At 37.1% G+C, this 18,085-nt stretch overlaps 1 protein-coding gene across 1 annotated transcript in view; it reads left to right on the plus strand.

Annotated features, from left to right (window-relative positions):
* The window catches only part of CSMD3 (CUB and Sushi multiple domains 3), a 1,208,248-nt gene that overhangs the window by 107,040 nt on the left and 1,083,123 nt on the right, over nucleotides 1-18,085 (plus strand). Inside the window, exon 2 of the mRNA XM_088444368.1 lies at nucleotides 7,238-7,460. Coding sequence (XP_088300494.1) covers nucleotides 7,238-7,460 — 223 coding nt within the window. The remainder of the gene's footprint in view (nucleotides 1-7,237; nucleotides 7,461-18,085) is intronic.

The raw sequence follows: 18,085 nt of genomic DNA on the forward strand, positions 1-18,085 counted from the left end.
TATATATTTAATTAGTGAGACTTACTGTATACTGAAGTTACCATAAAAGAAATAGTTTTTATGATGGAAACTATTCTTATGAAAACAATGGCAATCTAATCCTCAGTGAAGTGTTCAGACTGAACTGCCATAAATGAATGAATAGAAGATAAATATGCAGAACACATCTTCCAATTTGCATTTCGTATGAAAGCTAAGATGGTGCGAGTATGGACTATTTCCCTCTAGGAGATGTTTAATTTGAGAATACATTAAAATCTTCAATTAGTTGTTTGTAGGAAGAAGAAACTCATCCATCTTCGAGATATGTGTGGGTGGTCTCCAGTGGATTTGTTGAATGCAACGCTGTTTAAGACTCTGTTAAGTGTTAATATGCAACCACCTTTTGTTTTTGTTGCACTTGAAATTGTGGTTTAGTCATATTTACATATTTTAATAGAAATAATCATTATGACTTTGTAATCACTTTATTAATTAAAAGGATCCCTTCAAAGCATAATCAATACATGAAAAAAAATTATGCAGTGTTTATGTCAAGGTTAAGTTTGTTAACTTGTGGATTGGTGGCAAGAACAATTAATATTTAGTAGTGCTAATCCTCCTTACATCCACTATGATTTCATTGTCAGCAAACATTGAACTAATGACGTACTGATTTGGCTGTAAATATTAATTGCCGAATTGCACTTATTATTACAATGCAGGTATTAACTCCTGTACTTCCAGTTTGAACATTGATAACATGCATGCAGATATGCTAGCAATGTTTCTATCTGGTTTTCTATTTATGTGAAACCTCCAAACATTAAACATAATATAGCGTATAATATAAAAATTACAGAGGGCATAATTAGCATTTAATTTGTCTACATTCCAAAGACCTTCATACCTTCCATTAGGGATGGCCATTGACAAATTAACCATCGATGGTTACTTTTTTTAACCATTGGAAGGAAATTATCAATGGCTGAACCATCTAAGGCCCCATATTTGAATATGCAGACCGAGGTCACCCATGCCAGTCCACGGCTGCTGTCTGGCATTGGATCTATGATGACCATCCCTGCTCTCCATTATACCCATCTATTTAGCAAGCAAAAGTTTTTGGTTAAGCTCAACTTTCTAGATTTAAAGTACAGCAGATAAACTGTGACACAGGACGGGGACCTCATTCAGAGTCGGTCATTGTGGACGCTCGGTGGTAAAGGAAAATGGTCCAGATATGCAAATGAAGCCCTCGCAAGTTGTGTCGCTAAGATGGGATCGTTAGCTGGATGAGCGAGGGGAGGATGCGGCCGTAAGACTAAAAACACGCCCCCTTCTTGTTCGCAATCCACGTCATCTCTGGGCATATAAGGATTAATCGAGACCATAGGGAACCATCGGAGCTGGTCATAGAGCTTAAGGTTGACCATACCCTCTCTTAAGCACTACGGTCAAGTCAGTGTAAAAACCTCCCATGTCACGTGTGCCATGACACTACTTTGTTAATTATGCACTCCCATAAAACGCCGTTTGCATAGTCGGACACGCCTGCGTTCGGATCTCCACTCCCCCGTTCACAAGCACCTTCCCCTGTTACAACCCACAAACGCCTCATTCTGTTACTCAAACTAACGATCTGGCTGTGTTCAAGGAGAGAGCAATTTATGATCGTAACAGCTAGTTTGCGCATGCGCATTGCGAATTTTATGCATGCACAGTTTAACGAACATCGGTTGCCTTAGACCGAGCGGCCGCAACGACCGACTCTGAATGAGGTCCAGGGTCCTTAGTGGCAGTGATGCCCACCAGTTTGACACTGCCAACTAACCTACTGTGGCTCATCTCCACATTGTGATACTTGTTTTTGCCAAATGCAATCACCTAGACTTGTGGTAAATACATCTAACATACAGTAGATCGAAAACTCAGCAAAGATTTTTGAAAATAAATGTGTAAAGTAGGACAAAAGGACAGTACTAACCCATAGGGAAAAGGGGTCCTTCTGGCAGCTATGGTAATATCATCTATTAGGTGAGGATTTTTTGTGCAAACTTGCTGAAACACCAGTTTAGTCAAACAGCTTATATATTTGCATCTTTTGTTTCCTTTTCAGCACCTAGTGGGATTTATAGTTATGTTGTAGTATACAGAAATCTCTAAGGTACAAATTGCTGAAAGATGTGACCTTTGAATAATTTAGAATTTTCTTTTGCAGGAATAAAAGTTTTATTAGTATATTGTCACAAGAATAGCAAAAAAAATTTCCGAAAACAAAATAAATGCAAACATACAGAGTAAAAAAAATGCCTTCGTGTGGGAGCTGGCATGTAGAAACAACATGAGATGCTAAATAACAGCAGATGAATAAACACAATATAGCAAATTGTAAAGTGGTAAAGGTAAATACTTCTATAATGGTAAGAATGTTACTGTTCCTGATGAAAGTTGATAAAAGCTGAAACATTGAACAGAACAAGCTTAATGTTCTTAGACCTTTTTTCATCCCTACATAGAGAGCACCACCAGCCCTTGAAAATTGTTTATACATCTATGTGGAGGGGAACCGGATAAGCTGTGCCTCTTGAGCCTCTGGGACTCCCCCATGGAATTAATGTTCCAAAAAGCCATATGTTACAGTAATTTCAATTTTTAGAGTGTTTGTAAGATAGAGTTTTTACTTTTCCCCCAAATTCTGTCATTCTGTAGCAAGGCCAGAAACATTTAAAAAAGATCAGCCTTCGGTTGGCCACATTTTTAACAATTTAAATAATAAATGTCTCCTACTGTTTAAGGAATTTCAATGTAGGATTTTAAAAGCCTGATATAAACTTGTGAAATGCATCTCAGCATAAGTTGTTTATTCAAATTTACACAGGTCTGAAAAAAGAAAACTGATTTCCAGATTAGGGAAAAAATCTGTCACTTAGCCAAGACACCTGTTATTACCTGCAGGTAATATGCAAATATACAAAGAGGAAAAAGGGCTACACAATAAGTGGACCAATCTACAATGTATTTCTACACATGTTAGCATATATTCAAAGTCTGCTGTAGATAACTAAGTATTTGTATGTAGGCAAGCACCAGAGTAATTAATCAGTGATGGCACTGGTGTCAGTGACACCCAGTGCAGCCAGTAAGCCCCCTGCCTGTACCAAAGATAAGCGAGGTCAAAAAGGGTGCATGGCCTTCGTGGCACACCCCTATTTCATCACTCTACTCACCAGAGATGCCAGGCTGCCCCCAGAGACTCAAGCTTGCACTGCCCGCTCCTCCTTAGTGATCGGTAGCTGGATGCCACACTGTGTTAGTGTGCAGTGCCCAGCTCCTTGTCACTGAGAAGGATCCAGCAGTTTGGTACACCCACTCAGTGTCAATGCCCAAAATGCTCCCCCCCTAGTTACACCACTGTTATTAATCCTGAATATTTTTCTCATGGCTGAGTCAATGTGTAGGGTTGTAATAATCTCCCAATAACAAATTGACATAGAAATTTAAATTGACAATGAACAAATATATACGAAGTGGAGCGTCCACATGGAAAATTTGCATTACCAACCATAGAAATAGTAATAGGGACAAAGGGAGTATTAATTTAGAGCACCGTGCTTTACAAATTGCAGTAAGTAAAACATTAGTTTTATGAGTAGAAGGTAGGGTGAAAATATAACAAAAACCAGCCAGATGTTTCTCTGGACTGAACACTTGTTCTATATGAATGTTAGTGAAAGTGTCTGTATCTCCTATTCAGTCCATAGCATATTGTATCTATAATTTGCTGCCAGAATGTAGCCTTTAATACAAGGTAAGCTTTTACCTTCAAACAGAGGAATTTGCTGTACCTTATACACTGAGATTTTTAGGCATTTATTGGGTTTTTTGCATGGCTCTTTTGAAGGTTTATAAATCCTGTTTAGTACTGAGTAAGGGTGAAAAACTCATAATTTTTGCGAGTAAACTACCTTTTGTTTTTGTATCACATCTATTTGTTTTTTGCCTTCCACTTTTTTGTTTCTCTAATCAAAATATCACAGACTAAAAATGTGAAAAGAAGGAGCAAACAGATATTGGAAAATGACTGGTGTAAATGTTAGCAATTTGCTCTCTTGATTTACCATTCATTATTTAATAAACAAGTGTGGTCTGTGGTCTAATAGTAAGAACAGACAGAGCAAAGGGATTGGGTATGGAATGCCGGTGCTTGATATCCTGGCTGCCAGAATGCCGATGCCGGCATCCCAACAGGGATAGGATACCAAGACACCTGTCGGTCGGTATCCTAACCCTCCCCCTCTCCCTACCACTAACCCTCCCTGGTGCCTAAACTTAACCTACCCCTAGTGCCTGAACCTAAATTCTCCTTCCCTGCACCCTAAACTGAACCCTCCCCCTTAGTGCCTAATGCTAACCCTCCCCCTAGTGCCTAACCCTAACTCTCCCCCTAACCCCACTACTGCCGGCGCCGGGATTCTGACAGTTGTTGGTATTCCGGTGCTGACATTCTGTTCTGAGCACCTGAATCCCCATGGTAGTTACTATAACAGCATCCTAGAGCGGAGAGTAAATACCATATAGAGTATACAGTATAGAGAGAACAATGAGCACTGCAAGAAAACAGAGAGTACATAGACATTCATCAGCTTTTTTTGTGCCTGAAATACACATTTCTGTACTATGCTTACATACCACATATACATCCATGTGTAGACCTCAAGGTATCATTGTACCTGTAAAGTCGGAAAATGGGCGATCAAGTGTATATCAAGTACCTATGGCTACGTTCCCATAACTGTAACATGATTACATGCAGAAACATCTGTAGCTACACCTTTATGGATGTGTACTGTGCACTTTGTGGGTGCTGGAGGGTGCTATGATGCCCAATGATGATGATGATCATCATCTGCACTACCTAGCCACTTCTGATTGGCTAAATATGATTGACCTCTCCAGCTTAATGTATTTAATTAATATAATGGCTTTTCATGTCAAGTTATGGCTGCCTATTTGTTAATTAATGTTTCTATTTTTACTGTTGCAGGAAGTGGTAGTATTTATTTGTATTTGCATTTCACTAAAATTTGTATGGAACATGTGACTCACATTTATTATTTCTAAAGTCAAGACAGTATTCTCTGATATGGCAGCACAGACGGTGTAATGGTTAGCATTACTGCCTCACAGCACTGAGGTTGTGGGTTCGATTCCCACCACGGCCCTAACTGTGCTTGCGTGGGTTTCCTCCGGGTACTCTAGTTTCCTCCCACACTCCAAAAATATACTAGTAGGTTAATTGGCTCCCACCAAAAATTAACCCTAGTTTGTAAGTGTGTGCATGTACATGTGGTAGGGAATATAGATTGGAAGCTCCACTGGGGCAGGGACTGATGTGAGTGGCCAGATATGCTCTGTAAAGTGCTGCGGAATATGTGTGCGCTATATAAATAACTGGTAGTATTAATAATAATAATAATAATAATAATAATAATAAATGTGTATATGACACTTTGCTATATTATTAAATTGTCCACCAGTATTTGCTACTTAAATGGCCAAATCACACTTGTTCCATCTAACATATACTTGGTGTAAATGCTAGAGTCCTTTGAGCTGGACAGACCTTGAGATGTGTCAGACTCAACAAATAATTAAATTTTTTTTTATTTACTGTATTTCTTTCCAATGTACATCCTGATAGCAAAGGATAACACTGTCTTGCTGATATACTGTATATCAACATTGATGAACACTTGGAAAAAAAACAACAAATCTGTAATATCTAGTGTCATTTTGTATTTACTATCTGTAAATCATTAAGATAGATTGATAATGTAAGATTCAACTTCAAAGGCCATATATTATTATACTTATTATTGCAAGACGTAATGATTCTTGGTCTAATGACTGTTTTCCTAGTGTAAAATATGCATTTCTGTACAATGAAATGCGTAGGAATAACCTGCACATTGTTTCATCTTGATCCGTCAAGATAAAGCTGAGCAATAACAAAAATTTTTTTATTGACATCATTAATGCAAGAGATAGGTGTGGTACCATGCGCGCGGTCGGTAAGGGTTGGAGGGAGAGGTACTTTGGGCCTGTGGTCACTTGAATGGGATAGTCTACATAGCAGTCTTTGTATAGGGAATATATATATATATATATATATATATATAAATATATTTGCCTAACATATTTTCTATCTGCATTTTACGGCAAAAATACATGCAACCCATCATCAGACATTCTATGTCTATTTCAGATTATAAGGTACAGTAGAAAAATAAAACAAAATAATATTACAAGCGAGCACCATTATTATTGTGCAGTTCTGACATTACTTATTCATTTTTCCTATTTCTTACTGAGATTTCTTTAAGCAGAGACTGATGATCGACTAAAATAAGAAGTTAAATTGTATTTCATTTACTGTTGCGAACATCTCCGTAGACCGCATTATATCATAATTCATTCATTTTCCTTAATATCCAGTAAGATTATACTTAATAAAATTAAGAGTAATATGATTTACTCTGTTCTTATCCCAAGACATGATGAATATTATACATTTTAATGTACAATTAAGATATGGCAAATAAGGGTAAATAATATAATTGACATGTCATTTCTTACATGACTTACCTTATTAGGTGGGATTAATTGGATCTTGACAGTATTTTTATATAATGGAAAACATATTTTCTTTTTCCGTGAGCTCTCATTGCTATCTAGAATTATTATCTTGACTTTAGATTGCTATTTAACCCCTTTGAAAATAAAGCATCTCACTTGATGACCAGACTATTTTTTATACATATTTTTTTTTTTTGCCTTTGATAGGAATAACTTGTTTTTTTCTCTGTGGAAGCAATTTTTTATACAGATTACCTTTGGGGTAAATTACTTTTTGATATAGGCTTATTACAGCTGGAGGGGAATAAACAGGCACATTTTACAGGAATTAATGAAAAAAAATATTATCACAGCTGTATTTTGTGACTTCTAATGACTGCGGTGATACAGGATTGAACAGGTGTCTATAGTCCAATAAACACTGGGTGTCTTTGAATTGTATACATTTATGCCAGCATAAGGCTACTGCTACTCTAATATTTGCTTTTAAGACATACGCTTGTGTTTGACCAGCTATGATTTTTTCATAATTGTATTATAGTTATTTAAAGGTTGTTGCTTATAATCATAGGTGCAGTATCGTCAAAAATTTTTACTGTTTTGTCTTTTTCCCTTTCAGGATTTATATATACTTGTGGTGGAACGTTAAAAGGATTGAATGGAACTATAGAAAGCCCAGGCTTCCCATATGGCTATCCAAATGGTGCAAATTGCACATGGGTAATAGTAGGAGAGGAACAAAACAGAATCCAGATTGCCTTTCAATCATTTGCTCTTGAGGAAGAATATGATTATTTATCATTATATGATGGACACCCTCACCCTACGAATTTTAGAACAAGGTAATCATACACACTGTTTTATTTCTTGTCTTGTTTAGTTGGCATTGAAGCAACCTATACTGTAGTTTGGAGATACTGTAACTTCTTGTTTTCCTTCTTTGCTTTAACTGCTTTTTCACTATTAATTATCTATACACCCCTTTACCTCATTATCATTCCTCCTTTAATTTATTTCCCTATGCTGTTCAATTATTGCCTCACACCTTATCATTTTTATACATTCTTTTTCTGTACTTTACTGCATGTTCTACTTTTTACCATTCACACAATCATTATTTTCCTTCCTTCAGTTTCTCTGCTTCCTTTATCTCTAAAATATTTTTTTCTGCCTTTCCAATTTCCTTTTACCCTTCTTTCTTGGCTTTCCTTAGCTTCCTTGTTTTTTTCAAAAGTTCTCATCTGAGTCTAAAATCCACAAGTACTATGTACTATATTAGCACAGTTTGTTCTCTTACTTGCTTTAAGACAAAACAGAATTTGTAAAATCTCTTCTATTGGAGAATTGTTGTGTGGTCATGTTTCTTTCTGAGGTGTTTGATATATTGCCTACTGCTTATTTTTTTAGAAGTTGTTAACAGCTAAAAGCAAAAAATGTAAGTAGAGAAAAAAAAGAGAGTTATAGATCTCGTCAGTACAACACAGACATACCCATAAGATAATGGCAAGCTAAATTTTATAGTCATATCAATTATTTTTTATTATTTTATTTTATTAATTCTGAAGCAAAATACACAGGAAATCAAGCGGTATCTAATGGTACATAATGTGACACAATAATAATACAGAGAATACAGAGTAATATCACAAAATAGAGAAGACTCGAATAATTCATGAGCTATTGCCATATTAAATAAATAGACCATAAGTAATTAATAGCTGTGTAAACAAAATACTGAACACCCTGATCCCATCAGTATAGGAAGATTATTGTCTGCAATCCTTAATTTGTACTGTGATGTGGAGAAGAGGCATTGATAAAGGAGATGTTGTGTACACATTGGGAGAATAGCAAGATAGCTTTCACAAACCTCAAAGAATGTACCTGCTTTAGACTCTTTGGACAGGGCAACTTCCAAGCAGTCAATGCAGAATAAATGGAATATTTTTTTCTTTGAATAATTAGAATGTAGATATATTCAGTTAAATCCAAACTTGGAGTATCTTGTTTTTAGCAGCAGCACTCAGTTCAAGTAGGAGTTTTTGGCATCCACTAGAAACCCTCTGGCACTGTGGTAATGTGCCCAAAATAGCCCATGCTGGTTTAAAGTGTAATTGATTAAGTGGGTGTTTCTGACACAAAGCCAAAAGGTTCTAACCAGGGAAGAAGCTCATAGACAATGATAAAGGTATGTATTATCCTCCTGGCATTGAGGACATCTATGAGAGGAGGACAAGCTCATCGAAAATCCATGATGTGGGCTAATATAGATTATATGGTATACATTAAGGAATAATTCCCTATAAGGACTAGCAGCTACCAATTCTTATTACTAATTACCAATTCTCAAATATTTTATTTTAAATCTTGACATATGGAGTTGTGCTTTTTGTAATTGTCATTTTACTGCATTGAAAACAAATTTCCCTGAAAAATGTAAATATTATAAAATTTGAAGTGATAAAACTGTTTTAGGCCAACATCTGTTGCAAAGTATGGAGGATTTCTAAGCCAGATAGGGCAACATGTTATAGAATGTGATCCAGAGAGCATGGTACATGATTGGTAACATTTTGTGTGTAAATTACCCTACCCCATATTAAACTTATCTTCACTCCACTCAGATGCCTACCTAACAAAATATACAGTTATTTTATTCTAAACAATAGATCTTTTTGAAGAGTAAAGAGGAAACATTTCCATTTTGTAAGATCAAATATATATATTAAAGTAAAAAAAAACAACTTCCTGTTCTTTAATGAATACATTAGGCTTTGATAATCCCATGTCTTTAGTCTACCGGTTAAGTCATGCTAGCAATTGATTTTGGAAGGAAGTGAGATTATTTTTTTCCATTACAGTTTTTCCATTGATTTTTATTTCTCTGTTTTTTAAGTGGCCAAAAGTAGAGATTGAATGGGAGCAAAAATATCTTAATATAGATGAAAAAAGGATGACAAAAACTAAGAATAGTTTTTATCTATATGTAAAATATATCATGTAATAATAGTAGAATAAGGCTTACTCTAAAACAATGCTTCCTTAGAAATCATGTCATGTTTTTAGAACCCATTGTGTTGAATAAAACGAAGGCACTTCTGTGTCTAGCGAAAGAGCTGTTGCTATGACATGTTATTTCTTGGTAAAACAGATATTTTAAGATTTTTCTTTATAGTGCTACATGGATCAGTGTTTTTGTAGGGTACTTTTTATTTTACCTTGGCTAATGTAATGTGGAGGGCATACTTTCCATTGAAGTTATTCAGATTTGCTTCAACTTTACATACATAACAGTATCATGGCAAATAAACTACTAACACCATCCATTTGGCAGAATACATGTAATTTTCTTTGGTAAGTCTGTATAATTTTTCAGATATTCAAAATAATCAGAAATAGAAGTTTTATGTTTTGTTTTAGGAATAATAAAGTTCACCATTGACAAAAAAAGTCAGTATAAGACTTTACCTCTTCCCCTGTCATTATTTACCTGACATTTGAATTTTAAACTTCCAAAGATTAATTGTAACTGAAATTTTGTTTTTGTTTGGAGTATTCTGTCCAAGTACGGATGCTACCAGCACCACCACTGGTTGGATCTTTGAATTGTACTGTTTATATCACAATGTGTCCTTTGATTATTCATATATGCTAATCCAAATAAAACTGGAGCATTTTGTTTTTTTCTTTTTTAAAATATTAACTGTGTAGACAGGTACAACAGTACAGGAACTGGATTTATTATTTTATCACCAGTTATTTATAAAAAACACACATATACCACTGAACATTACAGAGACTATTTCTGTACAGTTTTTCAGTTATTCACATTTGTCAATGCCCCAGTGAAGCTTACAAGCTAAATTTCCTTGCCACTTGGAAACACTAGGGTTAATTTATTGTCAGAAGCCAATTAACCTTCCAGTGTATTTTTGGTGTGGGAGGATATTGGGGCACCCAGTAGAAATCCACTGAAATGCGGGAAGAATATATAAACTCACAAAGGTAGTGCCTTGGTCAGGAAATTAACTCATGACCTTAAGTCTGTAAGGCAGTGATGCTTATCACTATGCTAACCTAAAGATATTGGGCGTGATGCTGAGATTCTCACTTGCAGCGGTTTTCACTTGCGGTAATCCATCGGACGCATCATAAAAACTTGCACAGCCTTATGGCAGGTGAAGTTTCTCCATCTGCAAATGGACTCCTGTGTAAGTGGCTTTGTGTCTATGGATGCAGCCTCTGCCAGCGACACACCAGCGACATGCCTGCGTCTACCCAACCAACCCCCCTGTTACATCCCAGGTACTGCACGCCCACTAAAACACACACTCTGCACCAAAATTTGTTCTGCGTCTCAGTGCGATCGCACTTGAGAAGCATGTGCAGGGCAACTCACATACACTCACAGTACTTATAACATCGACCAACTACGTGAATATCAGCCGTGCATGCGATTAGTGTGCAATTCAGAATCAGGCTAATTGTCTTTATAAAATGTGATTAGTGTGCAATTCAGAATCAGGCTAATTGTCTTTATAAAAGTGATACAAATAGAAAATGAAGAAGAGGAAAATGGAAAAATATGAAACAATGGAATTATTTCTACTTTTTGATAAATGTTCTTCCAACCTTTATGTAAGAGCCCATGGACCAAATGTAATAGGGGGAGAGTTTAGAAAATATAAGAGTTTTCTCCAACTTTTGAAACTTCCCCAATGTAATAGAGTCTCGGAACATGCAAACTGTCATGTTTTTCAGCCTCAAAAAACTCTCACGATTTACACTCTCATCCAGATGTTTTCCCAATTTGAAAATACAACTCGACCAATATAATAGTGTGAGAGTTTACTGCTAAACACTCGCATTTTCTAAACTCTCTCCCTATTACATTGGCCCCAAATCTCTTTATAGACATTCCTTAATGGCCATTACAAATGGCCAACCATTGCTGTATCTCCGCTGTCAATGACAGAATGAGGATCCAGTTTATAGATTAGCAACTGTAATCACATAATCTAAGGGTGGCCAACCCAGGCTTCAAGATCTCCTAACAGTTCACATTTTCCAGATCACCTAGCTGGTGCAAAGGTGTAGTCATTACTAAAGTAATGTGGAAGATTTATTTGTGACACATTCTACAGATCTACAGGTGGTCTGGAAAAAATTAACTGTTAGGGGATCTCAAGGCCAAGTTTAGCCACCCCTGACATTATCACTATGCCCCACACAACACAGAATCCTGCCTTACAATAGGCAATTCTGTGACATCTCCTTTGTGTTGCACAGGCTAGGGAAAGGTGGTTGATGTAATCTAAGTCTTCACTGCCAACTTGTACTAATATATCCAGGCAAACTGGAAGGAATATTACTTATCTTGCAGTCTGCAAAAGGATCAATAAGTCTTCTTAATAGGGAAGATTAATTGTAGCCTCGTATGACTCCCTTGGTTAAAAAAATTAAATAAACAGTTAAAAAGTATCCAAATAAAACATCAAAGTTTAACTTTGCTTCTACCTCTTATAAATATATAAAATATTTGGTAAACATACACATATTTGGTATACATTTTCTCTGGATAACTGAGTAACATTTTGGATAATGCAATTGTGTTGACCTACTGCATGATCTTGAAAAAGTTTTTGTTCCTATGTTTTGCCTTTGTTTTTAGATATTTTACCAGTAAGTGAAAAATATATTTATTCCAATAGACTACCAAAGAAAAATGTTTTTCCCATTATAAGGATAATATGAAATGTGTTTGGTTAGATTTAAAAAAAGAAGGTCTTTCTTCTAAAACACATGAACATGAGTCTGTTCCAAGGGAGTATTTATAATGAGTACAGGGTGTGTGGTGCACATGGGCCCCTTGATCCAGGGGGGGCCCGCACCGCACACTCTGCACCCATATATTGTAATACTACCCGCTCCGAAGGTCCCACGTAGGGTGTCTAAGCCTTACACAAAACGCCGGCAAATGGCCGCCTTTGCCATTCTCCTGGAGTTTTGCGCATGCGCATTGAGGAAATTGCCAGTAAAATGGTGGCTGAGCCATTTTCCCGCCGACCAGTGCATGTGCAGTAGACTCTGGGCACAGAGTAGTGCCCAGAGTCTACTGCTGCTGCGGTCCGCCTTTAGTCTACAGCGGCTCCTGGGGAGAGAGGAGGGAGCCCCGGACAGGGAATGCACACGAGCCCCCTCCTCTCTTAATACGCCCCTGGTCTGTTCATTGGGGTTACAACATGTATGTCCTTTATAACTAAAAAAAGGACAATCTTCTGTATCACAAAATGTGTGTAATGTGATCACCAATATTTTTCTGTTCCTCAAAACCTATGGACAAAAACATCTACTTTAACTTGCCACTTTATTGGCCTCCAGCTGCTTAATAATACATTCTGTACCAACTTTCACACTCACTGGGGGCTATGTTGCTTTGAACTTTCAAATATTCAAATCAGAAATGCAGCTACAATTGTTAAGTCCAATAACATGTATACAAAACTAACTAATTTCCCTTACTCTTGAAACTCCAATTACCAGAAGTGTGAATCACTCATTACATTTAATTGCTCTCATTATACGACCCTTGTTCTTTCCCGGTGGGAATATAGGAGTCCTGCTACCCGGTGAAATTAACTCTGATAAGTCTAATCAGAAAGCATAATATTGCAATACATGCCTGTAGGTTGGAAAGCTTCACCAAATGAATGGTACAAATCCAGCAAATTGACAAACACTTTTGTAGAGCTAAGGATTGAAGAGCTGCAACATTGACAAAGAAGTATAGCCTGACGATGAGATAAATATTTCATATTGTATTTATATGAACAGTTCGGGAGGAGGCTATTGATGTATTTGAGTATATACATACTTCTTTGTCATCTATTTGCCAGCAGAATTGAAATAGATGGAGGAAAAGTAACATTCTTATCATATCAGGTGATTATTTTATTTTTACACAGAAATACTGTAATTAACAGTAACAATCTGTAGTAAAATATCTGACATAAGACCATATACTCTATGCTGATGATACTCATATCTACCTTTCCTCACCTGATCTTTCCCCCTCTCTACTGACTCGTATCTCTAACTGTCTCTCTGCTATCTCTTCCTGGATGTCCCAGCTATTTCTCAAACTTAATATGTCTAAGACTGAGCTGATCGTCTTCCCACCCTCCCACATAACATCATGCCCCACTATTTCTTTATCAACAGATGGCATAACTATCTCATCTAGTCCCAAAGTGCATTGTCTTGGAGTCATCTTGGACTCTTCTCTCCCCTTCAAACCACATATTCAGAACCTCTCGCAGTCCTGTAGTTTCCATCTCAAGAATATTTACAAGATCAGACCCTTTCTCACCCAAGATGCCACCAAAACCCTCAAACACTTACTGATCATCTCCAGATTGGACTACTGTAACCTCCTCCTATCTTCTGGCCTCCCCAAATCCCATCTCTCTCCTCTCCAGTCTGTGCTTAATGCTGCTGCTTGGCTCATCTTCCTCTACAAACGCTCCACATCTGCCTCCCCTCCATACAAGCCCTCCACTGACTCCCCTTCCCTTTCAGAACCCAATTCAAGGTTATCACACTCACTTACAAAGCCCTCACCCATTCCTCTTCCATTTACATCTCTGATCTCATCTCCCTTCACTCTTCTGTCCGCCCTCTTTGTTCACTTAATACACGCTGCCTTTCAAGCCAATTGATAACTTCCTCCCACTGCTGCCTCCAAGATTTTACCCGCGCTGCTCCCAACTTTGGAACTCTCTCCCTCTCCCCATCAGACTCTGCACCTCTCTACAATCTTTCAAACGAGCTCTTAAGACCCACTACTTCATTAAAGCCTTCCAGCTCTCATCCTAACTTGCTGCTACATCTTCCTTCCTCCCTGCCTACCCCATCTGTGTCACTCCTGTTTGTCTGCCCCTCACTTAAAGAATGTAAGCTCTTTCGAGCAGGGCCCTTTACCCTCTTGTGCTTCTCCCTACTGTAATTTAATTGATCTCTTTCTCCCCACTAGGGCAACTAACACTCGGCTGCTTATGTGGGTGTAAAGGTCGCTAATATATAGCAATGTTTATTATACATGTCCATGTCCTGCTTTGTATTGTATTGTAAGTCACTGGTTACTTATTTGTTTATGTACTTTGTAAGGCACTGCAGAACACTTGTGGCACCATATAAATAAATTATAATAATAATAATAACACTATAGGGGTAGATTTATCAAACTTTTTAAAGAGAACAAGTGGATGTGATGCCCATAGCAATTATATTTGAGCTATCATTTTATTTAATGTAGCAGATAAGTAATAGCCAGGATCTAACTGGTACCAATGCACAATATTTACACTTGTCTTCTTTAGAAGATTTGATAAATTTCCCCCTTAGAAGTGCTCATCACTGCATCAATGCAAAGTCCCTATTGATCATTAACAGTCTCCCCGCTATGCCAATTTGAGAATGAATATCTCGTACACAAGAGATATAAATGGGTGTCCATACAAATATAAATACTCTGTGTCCTCTGATTTAAAAGCTACTCAGTTAAAATTTCCAAAGGTAAATATATAAATTCCGAGCGCTTAATGTATGTGTTTAAATATGTTTGTTCCACTTAGTATAAATTACATGCACTTTATTACAAACAGAATATTATGTTTGCATGACAATATTTATATCCATTTATTGGGATAGGTGGAGAATCCTGTCTTCCGTGTCGGCCGTGAATGTGAGGCAAATATATAAATCTGATATTTATCTATAAATGGAGATCCGGTGAAGATAGTAATAAAATAGTGTTTAAAAATAGTTACATGACAAAGATTTTTGGAGATATCAAGAGCCAGATGAGAATTTACCAAGAGGTTAAAAGAGAGGCAATAGAGGCCAAAAAAAATAAAATAAATAATAATAATAATAATAATAATAATAATGAAATTAAAAAATAAAATACATTAGCAATAAACATAAAATACTTTTAGTGCAAAGAATAATATATGAAACAAAGAGATAATCAGTGTTTGGGACATAAACAGTGTCTAAGTTGTAGATCCAAAATATCCAAATGTATTTTGGATATACAAGTTAGACACTGTTTATGCGCCATACACTGTTTATCTCTTTGTTACATATACTGTACATTATCTTATTTTCACCTTGGAGATATACAATATACTGTAATTTGTTTTTCTTGTATAAAAAAATATACTGTGTATATATATATATATATATATATATATATATACTGTAACACTGTTCACCTATTATTTATGTAAAAAGACATTACAATCAAAACCATCATTAAAATAAAAGTAATCTGTAAATCCAATATTTTTTTAAATTGGTGTAATAATTTTAATTATTACACAAATAATTAGAATTATTATAATTGGTGATGCTCTTATTATTGGATGAAAATCGTGTCCCAGTGGGCCTGATTCAGAGATAAACGCTAATGCAATTTTCACGCAGATCGAGTAATCGTTTGCCATTGAGCATGCGTATGCATCACAGAATGATTGAGAGTGCATTTTTTCCAGGTCTCCTCACAGAATCACAAGTGAAATAATTATCTCCACCTGTGGATTTTTTAAAATGTGTCAGTGAGTAATGGATACACCTGTGCACCTGCTGGGTGACCTGGAAAAGCGTGAACTGTGTGGGGTCCTGAGTACCGAGCTTGAGAACCACGGCTGTAGAATATATGATGAGCAGTAGTAATCAGATACTGTAGGAAGTTTAGGACTTCAAAAAGCATCAACATTAAAGAACTTAAAAAAATAAAGTGTTGCCTGCCTCCTGTACATGTGTGGTGAAACTCCCAGTTTCTCCCTTAATGCCTTCTCTGTTACCGTAAGGAGACCACTTTAGACTATCCAGAAGTACCCTAAGTACAGATCTGGCTTGATGGACATGTTAGGGATGTCCCCGCCACAGTAACCTATAGTGCTATTGATCAATGTGATTATATATGAGAGTTACAGATCATACACTCCTGTTCTTTGTTATAATATATTATTTGTCAGTTTGCTATAATAAATCACCAAACACAACTGAAACAGTAATCACTCAACTTTAATAATCACCCCTGTTCTTACCACTATCTGCTCATTTCCCTCCACCAGCAAATATTCATGTATTAGAACAATTATTTCAAACTATTATTATAGAAACCATTGTAATTCCTACACCGTTCACCTGTTTTGGATGTAATTAACCTCAAATTAAATCTGAAATCCAGCAGTTAGAGCACATCTTGTTTGTTTAATTTCAAAGCCATTGTGGTGGTGAATAGAGGCCAAAATATGAAAATTCTGTCAATGTCCCAATATTTATGCACCTGACTGTATATATATATATATATATATATATATATATATATAGCCGGTGTTTTGCAACCCCTACATCCCTCAGCGTCCATCGGCCCCCATTATAAGATAATTGCCTACCCCTTATAGACCCCCCAGTGGTCATAAATCATAATAATAATAACCTCCCACACCCCATTAATAGTAAACAAATCCCTGTTTTCCAAACCAACCTACCCCTTGTAAAAAGTAATTTGCCCCTCACGTTCTCCTCCTCCTCTGTGACCAGTATAATTTGTTTTTATCATTTTAATCCCCTTTCAGAGCCATATTACTCTGCATTAGTGCCCCCTCCTCAACCCCACTGATGTTAGATATCCCCCCTGGTTACCCTCCCCAACCCCCACGAGTATACCTCCCCCATATGCAGAGTGCAGCGGAGCGTGTGTCAGTGGGGACCGATTATCCGTCCCCCCTGCTGAAGCTGATCTCTGCACTTGCAGAGGTCAGACAAAAAGTGCTTGGACTGCGATTCCCGGCACATGAACCCTGAAGTACCATTCGCATGGCATTCTGGGAAGCGTTACTGGACGTGATATCACAGACTGCCGCATCATTTCCGTGTGGTCCAGGGAGTTGGAGGAGATCCATTCTGCACAAGTGCAGGATGGATCTCCATTGTGAAAACCGAGGTGATGCAACATTGCCAGCTGAAGCACTGCTGGCTGTAGTCGCGTCACATGTTACACTGCTAGTTAAGTGCTTAAGGATGATTCCACAGAAAGCTGGCCATATAGATTGGGTGGAACTGGGTGAGATATGTTAAATTATGAAATGTTACTTAGAGAGGCGTTAAGTAGGATTTTTGGAGCCCAGGGTAAATTGAAAAATGGCGCCCCCCCAATAAATAAAATCTATAAAAGAACTACATCAATTTTATATAGATACATAAATTATTAACCTCAGCTCTCCCCAGTAGGAGAGAGGGTAGCCCATAAGGACCACAACATTTAACATGACACTGGGGGTAGTTTAAATCACACACCTGATATTGGTGGTCGGGTGTGCTCTTTGGTATGCAGTCGGGAAGCCAGCGGACCTAATCCCAACAGCCGGCTTTCCGACTGTCATATCCCGGCAAGGGT

Source organism: Taudactylus pleione, unplaced genomic scaffold (assembly GCF_031769625.1).
Source record: "Taudactylus pleione unplaced genomic scaffold, aTauple2 ptg000360l, whole genome shotgun sequence".
NCBI classification, from domain to species: domain Eukaryota; kingdom Metazoa; phylum Chordata; class Amphibia; order Anura; family Myobatrachidae; genus Taudactylus; species Taudactylus pleione.